Source organism: Pithys albifrons, chromosome 9, assembly GCF_047495875.1.
Source record: "Pithys albifrons albifrons isolate INPA30051 chromosome 9, PitAlb_v1, whole genome shotgun sequence".
Taxonomy (NCBI): Eukaryota; Metazoa; Chordata; class Aves; order Passeriformes; family Thamnophilidae; genus Pithys; species Pithys albifrons.
Window position 1 is genome coordinate 12,068,156 of NC_092466.1, and position 17,163 is coordinate 12,085,318.

General features: G+C 39.0%; 1 protein-coding gene across 3 annotated transcripts in view; it reads left to right on the plus strand.

Moving 5' to 3' along the window:
* SORCS1 (sortilin related VPS10 domain containing receptor 1) overlaps positions 1-17,163 on the plus strand; it is a 267,062-nt gene that overhangs the window by 175,435 nt on the left and 74,464 nt on the right. For all 3 annotated transcript variants that reach the window (XM_071563880.1, XM_071563882.1, XM_071563881.1), the window contains exon 6: positions 10,737-10,801. In XM_071563880.1, the coding sequence (XP_071419981.1) occupies positions 10,737-10,801 (65 nt within the window). The remainder of the gene's footprint in view (positions 1-10,736; positions 10,802-17,163) is intronic.

The window sequence follows — 17,163 nt, forward strand, 5'->3', positions numbered from 1 at the left end:
GTGGATAGAGCCTTGCTTAGTGCCCTGTGGTTTGTTTTTGTTTGTGGTTTTTTTTAAAAATTAATTATTATATATTTTAGCTTGGAAATATGCAGTCTTATGAACCTGAAAATTCAGAAGAGTGACTTCAGCTTCATTTATTCTTAAGAGCAGAAATAAATAGTGAATTAAAATGTCCTGAAGTCACAACTTTTCAAGAAAAGCAGAATGTGGAAATACTCTCTCCCGTTCCTGGTGCTTTCTCTAAATCAGTTGTATTTGAAGGGATTAACCAGGATACAGCAGCACTGGGCAAAGAATGAGGGATATTTTCCAATACCTGAAGAAGGCTGAGGAGTTGCTTTAATGCAGATTTCTTTCAATACTATCTAGACTAGGATTTCTCTAAAATCAGAAGACACAAAACAAGGCCTTAGCATCAGGGCTTCTTGAGGCTGTATTTAGTTACGCTGCTTCTTTTGATAGGGAGGGTCATCTGGAAGACTCTGAAGACTTTTACATGGGTTTGAATGGTTGATGAAAGCAAAGATGCATCTTCCTGATTGCTCACTGATATTTTCATTGCCATTTTACTCTGTTGTGTTGCCTTGTAAATAGTTTGTGGGTCATTCATGGATAAACACTGCTGGGCTTGCTAGTTTTAGTCTTGAGAAGGCTCTACCTGCAAATGTTGCCAGAAAACCTGTAGTATCTTCTAGAGCTGCATTTCTTGTATGTGTTTCCAAGAGAATTTTCTTCTTTATTTCTTTATTTTTGGCTGCTGTGTAAAACACTGCCTTCGACTACAACCCCAGAAAAATTTAACCCCCTGAAGAAAAACATTAAAGCAATCTGATGATTGCCTACTACATAACTGAGAAAACACTCAGTCATTAAGTCAAGGTATCACAATTAGAGCTGGCCCTAAAAAAATAAGAATAAAAGGTTAAAAATCTTATTAAAATGTCTGCAAAACATAACGGGTTTTTAAGCAAAATGAGACATTTTTCTTTTTAATTCCAGTCAAAACCTAACCTTGAAAAACTTGAGGAGGCAAGAAATAAAGCCAAATAATATGTGTCTTAAAAAGTAACCAAATGAACAATAGAAAAGCCCAGCTAGTAAATAATATAATCAACTTACTATAATTTTCTGTATTTTTTACTTATTTGAGTATTGCTCACACACAAGCAAGTAGAAGAAATGCAAAAGAAATACCATTCCATACTTCAAGAAGTTCAGAGAGCTGGAGCACCTTTCCAATGAAGACAGGCTGAGAGAGTTGGGGTTGTTTAGCCTGGAGAAGAGAAGGGAGACCTTATAGTACCTTTCAGTACCTAAAGGGGCTGCAACAGGGCTGGTGAGGGACTTCTGACAAGGGTGATAAGGAAAGGAGTAATGGCTTCAAACTGAAAAACTGTAGGTTTAGTGTATATATTGAGACTGTAGTCACAGGCACTGGCACATGTTGTCTAGAGAAGCTGTGGATGCCCCATCCCTGAAAGTGTTCAAGGCCATGATGGGGTTTTGAACAACCTGTTTTGAGGAAGGTGTCCCTGTTCATGGCAGGGGATGGAATGGAATGAGCATCAAGATCCCTTCTAACCCAAAACATTTGTGATTTCCAGTAGGGTCTTGTGTCCATGATGTGAATGATTCCCTGAAGAATTAAAGGAGATGTGTCAGTTTGGTAAGAGATGTTGCTGGGTCTCTTCTCTCTCTTGTGTTTTTCTGAGTAGTGGGAGGAGAAGAAAATGGAGGCAGACATCGTAAAAGAAACAGCCAACCAACCTTTCCTCTCAAATAATACAAAAACATGCACACACACTGAAGGGGAGAAAGACTGGAAAGCAGCTGGGAGGACAGATGAGTAGTTAGGGCTATATTTATGGTTTTTATATGAGTAATGACAAAGGAAGTTAATCTTCAGAGTATAATTATAGAGTATATATCCTTTCTTTTCCAGGGAGGTTGGAGACTGTATTTTAAAAGCTCTGTGTTCATTGGAGCAGCTGAAAGAGCTGAAAATTAAGGGGAAAAGGTGTCAAAGCACTGTTAAAAACTTCATTATATTCAAGCAGTTGGAGCAAGCTGGGCAGTGTCCCAGTGTTCTTGTCAGATCTTGGCTTGGTGAGATTTGCACTCCCACTCAGGTGGGCCACGCCAGTTTAAATGGCACAGTGTCTGAGGTGTTTACAAATGATGCTGTGTATGGCTGAACAAGACCTTTTAATTGCTGCAGGGCACTGCTGGAGGCTGAGGGGAAAGATGTCAATCAAAGTGCATTGTGACAGTCTGTCCAGAAAATCATCCACTCCATCTAGCACACAAACCATAGTCGATGAGTTGAAGTGTTCCAGAAAGTTAATTAAAAATGTGTGTGTCTCATAGCTTAGAGATGGTGGATATTGGCACATGCCAGAGGAGCCCATGAGAGTTTTCAGGACATCTGAACTAAGCTACTGACTGATGGGGAATAGCAAGAGTAGTGAATTTTCCTTGGTTTTCTTCTTCTTTTTTTTTTTTTTGTTTCCCTAAATTGAACACTACATATCTATTTCCAGATTGGCTTTGGAGAAAGTCACAACTGAAGGTTCAAACCTCTGTAACACAAGCTGCTATTGTTTCGCTAATATTTTTAGGCAGCTTCATATCAGCCAGTGCAAAGATACAGATGAGCTACAGGCAAGCAATACTTCAGGGACCAGAGTGAAGACCAAATCTGCAACCATGCCTTTCCTCGGCTCTTATGCCTTTCCTTGCTGCTGCTGCTAACAATAGTGATGGTGAGCAACATGCATTGGAGAACTTTCTCACCATTCAGTGGCCCTGAAATTTACCATTTTCTCACCAGAGAAAATACCAGAAAACATGCTCTCAGTTTGGCAGTGTTGACTAAAGATCCCACTGATTTTTCATTGGATTTAGTGAAAACCTCTGCTTACAGTTCTCAGACAGCTGGACCCTGATGTAGCTCTATCTTTGTGATACAGATTAAGGCTGAAATCTCTTGGATTTATCTTGGGAATTAGGATTTTATTTCTGTCTGGCTTCTAGAGATACAAACTTCACAGCACCATGTGGATCAGCAAGGAGAGATAAAAGACATGCAGCATTCTCTTTCTCTTGCTGTTAAAAGCTCAGACTCTGGATTTATAATAGGGATTAGATTTTAAGAAACTGAGATTCAAAATACGTAATTTCTTCTCTGGACAAAGTTGAGAAAACTGTGAAGTCCCACAGCAGCAGTTGGGAGCCCTCTGGTCCACCGAGTCTAATATCACCTGATCCTCTGGTCCCAGCAGTCTCTTGAGAGACCTTGTAATTCATAATTACATCAGAATTCTTCAGAGATAAATATAGCTCCTCAGTCCCAAATCCTTAGTTTGGCAGAGTTCCACCATGTGAGTGAAAAAGCATTCTAAGCCCTATTTGTATATCATGGGGACTTTAAAGATGGGTGTAAAATAATAATTTGAATGTTCTCCTGAAATGTCATAACTGAGCAGAAATTTGACCATTTACCTGACTGCCCTTTTCCTTCCCTTAGAGGTTTGTTCTCCAATTGTGAATAGGAAGAATAGGTACAGTCACCTGAATAAGCCTTTTGAGACCAAGGAGTCCCGGTCTGATAGATGCATAGGTTGATGTGTTTTGGTTTTCCCCATTATGCAGATTCATCTTAAAAAGTCATCCAGGGACTCCATAAATGAGTACAGAGTCCTATGAGCTTCAAATTCTCTCCATCATCTACTTTCCTTCATTAAAGTTCTGCAGAAATACAAGATTCAAAATGTTGATTTGGGGTCTACTCAGTAGCAGAAGCCTGCAGTGCTCTGCAGGACCCTGAACGTGTCAGTCTCCAGTGGGCACTGGTGTCAGCAGCTGGTTTCTCTGCATGCATCTCCTAAGGACAGACCTTGGGGAGGTGAAGCAGCTGCACAGTTAAGTTACCTGCAGATTTGACTAGATCTATGTCAGGAAGGTTTCACTGCTATGTTCTGTTGTATGTTTAATGAGCAGCACAGTGTGTTATCAGAGTTGACTTTGCACTCTTGTTCTAAATTACTTGCTGGCCTCCTCCAGAGCTGCCTGTCTGGGCCACAGCACTACAAGATGCAAGAAAATGTGTGTCTTAACACAGTAGGAAATTGTGATCCTATTAGACTGTACCAGCAGAGAAGCTGTAAGTCAAGTAAGTTTGGCTTATGATATCAGGTAGCTGAGTTCAGAGGCTATAACTAGAGAGAACCTTCCTCCTTGTCTCCCTTCAAGCCAGGTAAAAATCTTAAATTTCCTACAAGATGTGAAAAAGAGATATAGGACAGGAGCACTATTGTAAAATCAGGATCTAATCCTAGTAACCTAATTTTATCCACTTAGTTTAGATACTTGTTTTAAGACATTCCTCCCACCTAGTGTTACCAGCAATAGATAGTTACCTCCCTGAGAATTCACATTCATCTATTTCAGAGTTTTAGCCAAGCTTCCCACGGAGAACTGTGGTGTTACTGCAGCAGAGACGAGAGCTTGGTTTGCTACTGTCCTCAAAGCTGTGCCATGTGTAGACATCATGGTATGAAGGGCTGTGGATAATCATGCTTGAGGACTGTAAAAAATGATGGTGAGAGTAGAAGGGACTCCCCATGGCCTGGAAATCACATCACTACCCCCGTTTACCTACTCATCTATTTTAGTGTTAGCAGCAACAGCCACTTGTTTTTCTCTGTCAGTGCTATGAGATGGCAGAACTAGGAGAAGCTGAGCTTTACTCACTGCGCTCTGTTTTCTGTCAGTTCTGGAGAAAGGTAACAAACTGAGTAAAACACACCATAGGATGGAATTGGCCAGGTGGCTGCTAGTGGGATTGCACAAAATTGTGTCATTTCATCTGATTGGACAATGTGGAAAAGAACAGAGGAGAGATATAGCAGGAAAAATCTAATTAAATTATTGTCAGGGGAGATTTATTAGCCAGATATAAAGAAATGAAGTGCTGATTTATGCCTGTCTGGAATCTGGCCCTTTGTTTCTCAAATATGTCCAGAGAATGTGGTTAAGAGATGTTGAAACTAGAAAACAGTCCTTAAAGTATGTTCCCAGAAGAGTAAAATCTGTGAAATTTCACATAATAGGGACTTAACTAAAGAAACCACAAGAATTGCCTCCCACACTAAGCTTCCTGGGGCAGATTCACTGACCTCTGCAAGCAAAAAAAATGAACAGAGAGTATATGCAAAGTCCTCATGGAGTCAATATAGTAGTAAAAGATAAAGGAGCCTGGAGGACTCTCAGGCTCTATTTTTGTCTCTGCCTCATAGCAACTGTGCGATCTTGGTCAAATCAATGAGGTCCCTGTGCTCTTGACTAATCAGTAGAGTTTATCTATAAAGCTGAGAACAAAAATTTTCCACAGCCCCTATTTCTAACTTGGTCTGCTTGTCTTGTACTTTTCCATAGGTCTTGAACAAATCAGTGGCATGCAGGGAAGGTTACTTAAAGGTTGATTGTCAAGTACTTTTGTATCTTTGGACAAAAAGCTCCCTGTTCAGTGCTACATGTTACTATTTTTATGAATGCAATTAGGATTTAAAGTGTTATAGAGGCATCAGTGGAACCAAAAAAATGATGCTACCGAGGATTCCGTGAACGTCATCCACTGTTGTTGTTTTCATTTTGTCATTTAAAACAAAAACAGAAACCTGCCATTCACTAAATTGGAATAAGCTGTCAGTTTTTTAACATGAACTGGCAGGATATGTCCCAGAAGCAGTCAGGGAGCTGGTTTTGCATTGACAAGATTTACGATAAGGGATTCACATGAGTGCTGAGGCTAAAGGAAGATAAATTCCCCAAAGGCAAATTCTACCAATAATTGAATTACAAAGCCATTATTATGTGCCAAATGGAGCAACTTTATAGCTCTATTGTGACAGGATAAAGCTTGTTAGTATATTTATGTTCATAGGACAACTTTGGCATAAGGATCTCTAAGAGTACATTCTCTCTTCCACTCATTGCAGCTAGTTATTCTATGTAGTGCAGTATACGTGGAGATGGGGACGTGCTCATATTGGGACTGGGAAAAAGGAATGCTGAGGGTGAGGAGACATCTCAAAATAAATAACATGTTAATAACAAAGTCATCTGCAGAATGCAACAGAGGCAATCAGCATTTTTAATTATCAGTAGTCAACCTGGATTTTCCAAGCAATGTGTCAGTTTTCTGTTTGGTATTGCATTGCTGCCACTTCTGGGCTACTCTGAGTCAGTGTTGATAAGGTCAAAATGGCCAGAACTGTGTGAATCTCATTCCATCCACCTTAGAAGAGACATTGTTGTTTCTGTTATTTGCCATCCTTTGCTGCATGAACAAATCGTACCTGTTTACCACCCAAAGAAGCTGAGGTATGGTCATAGGAGTCCTAATTTTGCACTTACTCATTTCCTCTGGGACATGGGAAAGCAGCATAATGTCTCTGTCCCATATAAAGAATGAAGGACATTGGCACTGGTTCTGTCTGTGAAAAGGACATAGCAGCATTCTGATTCTTCCAACCTTTCATTCTGGGCCATGTGCATTGAAGATTGTATAAAATAACAATGCCTTTTATTGCCTGGCTTTAAAGACCTTTGATCTTGGCTGCTGTGAGCATGTGTGGTACAAGGAATACATATGAAAAGATTGCCATCAAGTTTCTTGTGCATATAGTCCCAGATATGGTGTGACTGCATCTAAAGTCAATTATCCAAAACCAAAAGCACTCAAAGCTACTTTCCAGAATGCAAAAACCCTTGAGATGCAGTCCTTATTGTTTGCTGTTTTGAGTTCTTTGTTTATGAAAAAAATGGTAGTTTGAAATTAGGTGCACAAAGTGAAAGCTTTTGCTTTCTTCACAATAATGCCTTTTTGCAGTTCTGAGTGGTCTGACTGCCTTGCAAGCCTCATCAGTTCCCAGCATCCATAAACAATTGCTTTTGTCCCTAGAAGTGAAAAAAGATAGAAGAGGTGGAAACCCCAGGATAACAAGGTCTCTATTGAATTTTCTTGGCTCAGAAGAGCTGACAGGCCAAGGAAGCCAAGGTTTTAGAAATGTTTCAGACAGAGAAGATGGGAAGGGGTTGGTCACTACAGAAATATGCCAACTAGCATTTACTGTGCATTGGGCAGTGCCAGGCTGCTTTTGTTTAGCTCAGCCTAGTTCTAAACCAGGGGATGATTTGGGGTCTTTTTCCTTTGCTGCTTCTCACAGTGGATGCAGAATCTGCATTCAGAGCAATTACTGCACTGCAGCCAGTGATATTGATTTGTGAGGCTCTCAAGTGCAGATGACTACTTAGCAGGCTTGATGGTGATTAAAATTTTAGGAAGCAACTTTGTAATAAGACTGCAGGGGTCCTACATTTTTCAAAATGTAAGCATTTCCAGTGTAAAGGCAGCAGGGTCATTGCCTTGCACTGCTTTCAGCTTTTCTAAATCCTCATTTTCCCCAAAGATTTTTTCCTTTTTTTCTGTCTTTTTCATTTTTCAAAACGTCCAGACAATTATACCAACAAAACACTGAAAGTTAATCACAAAAATACAATAGGCACCATTCAACAGAAACCATTGCAAGGATATCCCCTGAAGTTTCAGGGAGTATTACAGAAAGCGTGAGATTAAAGGGACGGACAAAGGGCATGCTGGCATTTTACCACAAAGTGAAAACATAGACTGCGGCAAGAAGAAAAGTTTGTGGATATATGAATGTTTGGTCTTTGAGAACAGATGCTGAAAGGAAAGAATGGATTTGAGAAATATGAGAAAATAGCACTGCCAGCAGAGGGAAGAAAAGTTACTCAGAGTAGAGAATAGCAAAGGTTTGGACTGTTGTTTATTTTTAGAGAAATTTCTGAGAGAAATCAATAGCTGAGTGGGTCCCAGAGTGTTGTTCATCTGTACCCCTGTTCTTTGCAGTGTGTTTGGTTTATCAGCTCTTGAATACATAGTACTTTTCTTTGTTTAGCTTGTGAAGCATGCACTGACCAGATTACACTGACCTCGTGTACAAAAGATAATGAAGTACAGTGGGCAATTTTATCAAGTTAGGAACTCTGAGTTTGAGGTTTTGGTGTTATCCTGGGCAAATACAGCATGTAATTTCCTTCTTCCACATACGAAGCTTGTATTTTTTGATCATTCTAGTTTTGGTAAAAGGACTTCCAATCTGGGCATCAGTCAGGAATGGAATTTTTTTGTAATCAGGCTTTTTTTTTTTTTGTTTGTAATCATTGTGTGTCATACTGTTGCCATATGCTTAATAACACTTACTTAATAATACTCAGGCTTATAGAAGTACATTGATCATTTCAGCTTCTAAGTATGATCCCTTTTCCCCCCAGCCAAATGAAAAGACAAGAAAACCCACTGATAATATAGCTGCATGCTTGGCAGTGTTGTGATAGATTTGGTTGACATATTAAAATTTCAGGATTTCTTATGTGTATTCCACGGTTTCTAACATCTTATTCTCAGTAGATTCTTTAAGAACTGATGGTCCACTGCCTGTAAAAGGATATGTCTATCTTCCTGTATCAAACATTTGTCTCTCAAAGACAGGGCTGCCCAGGACAATCAGTTACCCTTTTAGTTACAGTCCACCTGTAATTTGTGTATTTAAAGATAGATAATAAACATATTTCAGGTCTGTAGTGTTACCTGCTTTGGAACCTTTATGTGGATGTCTGTTGTGTAGGTGTCCAGACAATGGAAACAACTCTTCTCATGAAATCATATCTAACACTGTTCAGTGAACCACAGTGCACAACTGCCTGTTTCACCTCACTGCCTGTAAAGAGAGTTGAATGGGATTAGTTCAGAGTTAATACCTATAATGTATAGGTGGGTCAGATGAATATTACTTTTAGTGGCTTTTCAGGTGGTATGGAGTGGCGTATAGAGAAATGCAACCGGGCTTCTCTGGAACAAGACAGCATGATGCAAAAACCCAAGTTCTTTGCTGGATGAATACCATTGATGGGTGTCTCTGAAGAGACAGTGTTCAAATTCGTGGAAAATATTCCTTGTTCTTTGTTCTTGTTCACATCCCCATGAGGGTGTGTGAGGTCAGGAGGAGGAATGCACTGACAAAGATGTACTGTGTCCTCTGCAATAGCCCAGTCCCAGGTGGGCTATTTTAATAGTTCCAGTATTTAAAGCCCACTTAAATAAACAAGAATGAAGAGGAGATATGCCATATTTCAAGCTTAGCCCTTCTACCATTTCTTTAGGGCTGTTTGTCACTGTTATCTCTCTATTTTGAACTGAATTGTAACTAGCAGGCCCAGCATTTTGGCCTTAAACATGCTGATGATAGCAGGTATAAGAAAAATGCCCTAGGAAGGTACTTCCTTACCACCCACTTGGTGTCAATTATCAAGAAGCAGAGATTTTAAATGGAAGTTGAATGTTTAGGAGAATAAGACCTTGCCATAAACTTTATTAAAAATGGAGAAGATGTAAAATCAATGCTGGCTCGGAGTATTTTCTGAAAATTTAGTTCCCAGCAAAGGCAAACAAAAATTCAAACCTTTTCTAGCTAGTGAATTGCTACAGATTTTGTCAAGCAGAGCTAAAGATTAATCAGGACACAAATAGCCTTGTTATTGTTAACATTTTTATAATAGTTATTAGTTAATGCACATGATGATTAAGTGCTGGAGGTGCCCCTGATTGCAGTCAGTGGGAACTGAATTAAAGTATAAATCACTGTTTGAATCTCACTTCTGATTTCCTAAAAAATAATGAGGCTTTGAACAGAACATCTAATTTGCCCATCACTACAAATGAATGTTTCTCTTCCTTCATGGTTCTATTAACTTGGAGGCCAGGTAGCTAACAAGAAACTGGTTTAAATTTAGCTTTAATCTAGGATTATGTCTTGGGTGATAGGACCAAGACCAGAAGCAAGGCTGATTGTCAGTGATGGTGCTGAGTCTGCTGTACAGTGGGACTAGCACATTCTTGCAGTCCACACTGCCATATTTTAGACTGTCCATCAAACCACTGGCCATTTGGACTCCTCCAGTAAGTTGGTGGGGCCAGTCCAGAGGAACCTCAATAATGGAAGCAAAGCTTGGTTCCATAAACCCCTATTTGTGGTGCTCAATATCTCTATTTTGTTACTTGTGAATTTACAGTGAACAGTCATTTTCTGAGTCAAAGTGACATTTCTTTTATTAATGGAACATTCTTTTTATTAGATCAGAAGTGATGAAATGTCTCAGGATAAAACAAGTTTTTAAAACGTCTTAATTAATGAGGGAACATTGATCATTAAGTGTCAATTAAGCAAATGTGCATAAAATGTCCAATATAAAGGAACACCTATAATTAATATTCTGGCAAATACTGTTATCCCGTAAATTAAAGTCTGAAGTATCCCACTCTGAGCTGACCAAACCAGGACACACATCAAAATATCACATGCCACTAGGAACAGAAAGAAGTAAGTCTCCAGATGGAGAGAAGTGAAATAAAGGGATCAGAAATAAAGAACTCATAAGTACAATGGCATTGATTAGATAAAATGGTAGAATTTCTTTAAAATATTTATGTTTATTTTAGGAAAAACTCCAAAATGCTTTCAAAATTAATCAGTTCTTACTTGTGAGTAGAGTTTATGTCCAGTTCAACAGGATCTCCTGTGAATTTAATATCTCAGACATTCATGGTATATGTTGGTTTTAATACCTTTGTCTCAATCTGTCTTTTGCAGGTCTATGATGGGGAATGGTAGAGAGCCTGATCTCGTGCACCTGGAGGCAAAGACAATGGATGGTCGTAAGTACATCAGCTTTTAATTATTGTGGGTATACTGGGCTGGCCTCATATTCTTGTAACCACACAATATGACAATAGAAATCTGAATTCCTTTAAGTGATTCACACATTCGATATTAAGGGTTCGGTTGTTCCAAGTCAGCTCTGTCAGAAGTCAGGCCTTTGCAGCAAGGCAAAAAGTTGGGTTTAACAGGCTGCAAAAGGAGCTGAGAACATAGTAAGGAAGAACAGGTGATAAGCTGTAATTGGAGTTACTACACAGAACACCCTTATTTCTTCTTACATGAGTTTTGTTGATGGGAACATGGCATTGAAGAGAAGTTCCTGGGTCTCAAAGTCTAACTGCAGTTTTTTCACACAGTACATAACTTCACCTTGTTCACAGCTTTAGTTAGTGCAAACCAGGGGTACTCTTTCTGCCTTAGGTGCTACCTTTGAAAATATGTTGTTTCTCTCACTTTAGAAACCTCTTAATGACCTGACTAAGTGTATTATTTACTGTTACTGCTTGTCCTATCATTGTCCTTCACTTTCATCAGCTACTTTTCTTCCCTGCATTGCTTCTTGAGGTGCCTTTTTTTTCCCCCCATTCCAGGACCCTCCTTTACCTGCAACTCCAAAAGATTCTAATTGACTGTGAATTCTCTGAGGCATCCTAAGCTACCCACTGGCCTTTTCTCCTCCCATCCATGCTTTATCAAGGTTTATCTTTGAGCTCCACTGCCTTTGCAGATCTTTCTCCTTGGATTTCTTTCCCACAATATTGGATTGCCTCAGGCACGCATCACAGTGAGAGCCTGGCTGCCATAGATAGTCACTGTAATTCCATATTGTTTCCTCAGTAAACAGCAGCTTTGCTGCAACATAACAAGAGTTTTACCATTTGTATTAATGATGCATTCAATTAATTACTTTTAAATGGATAAATTACTTTTTAAATGGATAAATTTCTTCCTTGAACTGTACCCTCAAATGCAGTGGTAATGTGCATTTGTCACTGGAAACTTAAGAACTATCTTAAAAGTTAATTGTAGGGTAATATGGTTTTTAACTTACAGAAACTTGGCTTGAAAGAGAATTTTTTGGAAGATGAATTTTGAAAAGAGACACTTGTGATAGAAACCATAAAGTTTTAAAGATCTTTCCATGTCAAGATAGTAAAAAAAATAGTAAACCTGAAAGAATGTACTATCTCTATTTCTTATAATTTGTGATCCTCATTATTATTTCTCTGCTCAATTTTTCTTACCTGATATGTCATCAAGGCTTGGCACATGAGGCTTTCTATTTCTTGGGATGTGCTAAATGCAAATGAAATATTCTAACAGGACAGTGTTTATTTCAGCACAAAATACTACTGTTATAAGTCATTAAGAATTTGAGGTCATTGAGATGAAGCACTTCAAGTGATGTTTAATGAGCTATATTCTGGTGGTGCTTTTGCAGGATGTTCAGCTTGCAGTGGGCAGAGAAAGGGCCATGCTTCAAATGTCTTGAAGGATCTTTTTGAGTTCTTCGGCTGAAATAAGAACATTTTGCACAGCTATGGCACATTTCTGCAAAACACTTCTTGAGTTCTTAATAAAATATAAGCTTTATTACATCTCTTAAAACCAAAGAACAAGCAGACAAAACTGGCTTCACTGAGGAGTCAGGCATATTGGTAAAAAGAATTGTGGAATAACAAATTACTGCTCATGAGCTGAGCTCTAGTAACAGATTCTGCACACTTGTATTGGCTTTGTAGTGAGGCAGCACAAATTAAGTTTTTCACTTTAGTCAGTGACAGAACTACTAATGTAAATGTATCAATGGTGTCACACCTTAAGCCGGGGTGAACCCTCTTGCAAACCAGTCATTTGGATGAAACTTCTTCTAATGAGTCAGAAGATCCTCAAATCTCCTCATTGGCAATATAAGGAAATGTGTTGGATTTTCAATAAGTGCATGCTCTGTTTTGCCCATATTCCAGGGAGTGTTGCTTTCCAGCAGAGGACTGTGGTGTGTAGCTGGAAGCAGTAACCCTGGAACATATCACAGCATTTTTTGCCAGATGTTTGGAAGCACTGCAGGTCACACGATTTTAAGACCAAGACAGACAAAAGAGCCTGATCATGGTCCATTATTCTAGTCACCATGACCAACTTGGTATGTACAGGTCTGTTGGCTACTGGAGCTTTCTTTTAAGTACTAAATCGGTCTCCTTTTCCTACACAAAGTAATCTTGACCCTTCAATGGATGAACAAACCTTTACCTCTGGAATGGAATGGGTGTTTCACTATCAGTGGGGTGGTGGAGGGAACTGTGCTGAGTGAGAAAGATACCTCTTTTCCAAACTGAGGGTAATTTGCCAATAATTTTTCTTGAGTTTATGTTTAGTTTTGAGTTTTTTTCTTTTAATGTTTTTGCATTAATTTATTTATACTTTGTTTAGAATATCTCTTTTGAGAGTTAACCAAGTGTAAAATTCAGTAAAGGGATTAAATATGAGAAGGTAGATTTGCCAAAACAAGGCAGGGAGAAAGAATGAAAGAAGGGGGAGTAATATGGAAACAGCCACACAATCTGTACAACAAAATTAAAGCTCATGAAGTGGAAATATAAGGGCTAAGCAAAAACCTGATGAACTCAGTAGAAGAAAGAAAAAACCCATCATTCTTGTGCTGGTATATTTTCCAGGAGAAGCTGAATAGTACAACTGAGGTGAGAAGTGGAAATGTCAGCAGGATGCAGGGTTAGCCCTTCTTCCTGACCAAGTTGTTTGAGAACATCTCTCAGCAACAACTGTAGTATTGGGCTTTCCTTGCTGGAATAACTCTCTGTCTCTTCTCCCTGATTATCATCTGTCTGTGCATTTTATTTATTGTGTTTATGTACATAATGTAAAAGGTTTGCAAGGACCAAGAGTCTCTTAGCAGGCATAAATCAGTGTAACTTCAGTGGTGTGCTGATTTATACCTGCTGAGGATCTGGCTAGCAATGTTGTTCCTGCGTACATGTTCTCCCTACATTTTTTTTAATCTCAGGATCCAGAAAAATCTGGACTCCTGAACACACCGTGTCTTATCAGGCCGGGGTGCAGGTAGTGATGAACAATATGAGTACAGTCTGTTCAATTTGTTGTATTGATGGAGAAATTGCAGGGCTAATCATTGCCATTTATGTTTTTAATCCTCTTGTGTAAATTTTGGAAAGCACCATGCAAATTCTCATCTAGTGGAAATGTGATGGTTTTGTTTATTTTTTAAAGGCTCCAGGCCCAATCCCAGTCAATCTGGGCCTGAGAGTATATGGTAAAACTGATTTTTCTGGTTGGAAGAAGTTCATATGAACGTTATCTCACATTTCCATTTGTACGCTTGGGTGTCCCTGGTGTTCCACTTTGATTTTGGAACAGGATCAAAGGCAAAGCCGGCAAAGTCAGCAGGAATTGTGATTTTTTTTTGTCTGGCTTCAGGTCAACACCCCAGTAAGACAATTAATCCCCTACCGTTCTTAACCCCATGATAAGCTTTTCTTTGTTACATTCACCATTAAGTCAGCAGGCAGAGCGATGATGAAAGTCAGATCAAATGCAACTTGAAGTGCTTTTAGAAGATGTAAAGTTAATGACATGCGGAGTTTGCGTTTGTAAAGAATACGCAAGTCCTGAAAGATCCCAAATTAGTGGGCTTATCTGATTTGAGCTAGGGAGGGTACCCACTGGCCCTCCAGAATATGGCAAAACTGATTCAGAGGATGTCTAAGTGATGGTTTCTGTAGATGCAAAACAGGAAAACCAACTGTTACATTTATGAGACCTGCATTTGCTTATGTAGATAAGACACAAATTGATTTTGAGTGAAGTTTTTAGTTTATGTATTTTATTTTTTTTAAGTGTGGCTGAAAAAAGCTAAAGGGTTTTCTAATGTGCTGACAAAAATTTAGAGAGCTCTTGATATTTAAAAAGTAGTTTTGTTTCCTTTGCTTTTATTCTGTTGTCCTGATTTACACAGCAGCTTTTCTTACTGAAAGGTAATTTAGCTGCTGCTGTGATGCAGGTAAGGCCAAAGTCTCACCTGGGGTCAGCAAATGTGTTCTGCTTGCTGATCAACAGGGACTGAACATCTAACCAATAATGTCTGAATCACAAGGTTTCACTAGGAGTTTAATTTCTGTTTTCACAGAAAATTGCTAGGAAGAATAAAATAATCACTGTTGTGGAAAAAATGAGTAGGCAACCTAGCCTGGCAATCTTTTACTAACATAGGTAGAGTGGTGAATTAATTTCCATAGTGTCCTAAACCTGTGAAGTGATTTGAATTTTTTTCCTGATTGTGATTGATGGTTTTTCCTGATCATGATTAGTATTTGTTCTGGAGAATGACATCTGTTAGTTTCTCTTATTATAACTTTATGCCAGAAATGGCAGAGGATATACTTTCCTATGTAAAGAAAGATTTCTGATGCTGACATGTAATGAAAAAAGAGTAGCAGCAGGATAAAACCAGATTTGTGAGTAGTTAGTAAATGGGATGGTTTCGTTTCATTGATCTTCATTACTGGTTAATTGCTTTGCAGTTGCTGAGTCCTGGAGAGTTGTGAGCATATTCCCATACCATGAATGTTTCACAAATCAACATTCAGACCAGATGGAAATGGATAAAGAACAGTTAACTTTTTGTTTTTCTCAAGAAAGAAAGGAGTAGAAAGATTAAAGTATAGGAGAACATTTAATTAATTAAATTGTGGAATCCATTGCAATGGGAGGTTGTAAATGCTGAAGCTGCACCAGGACTAATAAGGCACCTGGACTACCAGGGCAACCTAGACTTCTGTTATGAGTGACTAGTGGGGAGGGGTTACAGGCCTGTGTCTTTCAGTGCCATATGTTACTACTGTGTTCTTGAGGTTCATTAGTTAGTTATAGCTTGCCAGTCATCCTTCACAAGCAGAAACTATCCCTAATTTGCTCAGTCTAAGTTGCTCAGAAATGAACTGGGATACTCCATAGAAGATCTGGAAGATAACAGGTCATGGATTATGTGAATACGCTTCGCATAAAAGTTCTGATACATCCATGGTGGGTTTATTTGTAGAGAGAAGGATACATTGCTCATGGTGGGTTTATTTGCAGAGAGGATACATTGCTCAATGAATTAAAGCCTAGAAAAGTGTATCCTCTCTGCAAATAAACCCACCATGGACAGTGAATATTTTCTCTGGCTTTATTCCACTGTGTTTTAGGAAGGGGTCTAAAACTGTCCCATGTACTTTTGTAGAGGTTCACCAACCTTCAGTAACCACCAATAAACTTCCTTGTACAGCAACAGAGACCAGAAATGGCTCTGGGACAGGCTGGATCCATTTCCCTTGAGAACACATTATCATGGAGCTCGAGCTAAACAGAATAGCCAAAATATTTTGTGGCACAGAGTCTCTGTGGTTCTTAAATTTTGCGGTGTTACCATTATGCAATTCTCTTTCACCACTGAAACAGATTAACTTTGTCAGAGGTTTCCCTTATAAGAAGAGTCCTCCATTCTTATGTTCTGTGACTTTTCTTGCTTCCTCTTTAGAAATAGCGGCCATTCCCTAAGAAGAATCTTACTCTGGGTGTCTAAACCTGTCAAAATCAAAGTGTCTGGGTGTGTAAGGGCTGGGAGTTGCTATGCTCTTCTCTCCAGGCACAGTGTGACTTTCTTGTTGTATATTAAAAACAGCAGCTGTTGTTGGAGGTGAGGGTTCTGGAAATGAAAATCATAATGTCCTAATTACCTATGGCAGGGAAAACATCTGTGCAGGAAAACTAATGAAATTAATTCCAGAGCTTAGCAACTGAATACATTAATTGGCATTAATTAATGCTAAATTACAAACCTCTGCCAATGGAATCACATGAAATGTCCATGAGAATAAAACAAAAAATCCTTGAGTTAATGTGAGCACAGAAAACCTCCCCCTAGGAAAAAAAAGAGGGAATGAGGCACTGCAAGAAACCTGATTTTCCTTCTTTATGTCTCCTACAACAGAGGGAGCTTTTCTTGTGCACATCTCAGGGTTTGGCTTGTTTTGAGATTAGCTTAAGCAATTTCAGTGCTCTGCCCTTTAGTAGTTATTACTGGCATTTTAGAATTGAAGCCATGGAGAATTGCACTGTAAAAGTTCACAGGAATTGCCTTAGTAAATCTTCATCATTGGTACAATCACTGCTGCCCAGACTCCTGTGATCACAGCAAAAATAGGCATAGTCCCCATTCTTCCATTAAAACAGGATTGAAAGAACTTCAGTCACTTCTAATGGATGTCAACCTGTCCTGCTCTTTAAAATCTCTTGTGGAGGAGATTCCTTAATCTTCTTTGCTGGCTGGTCCCAGCAGTGT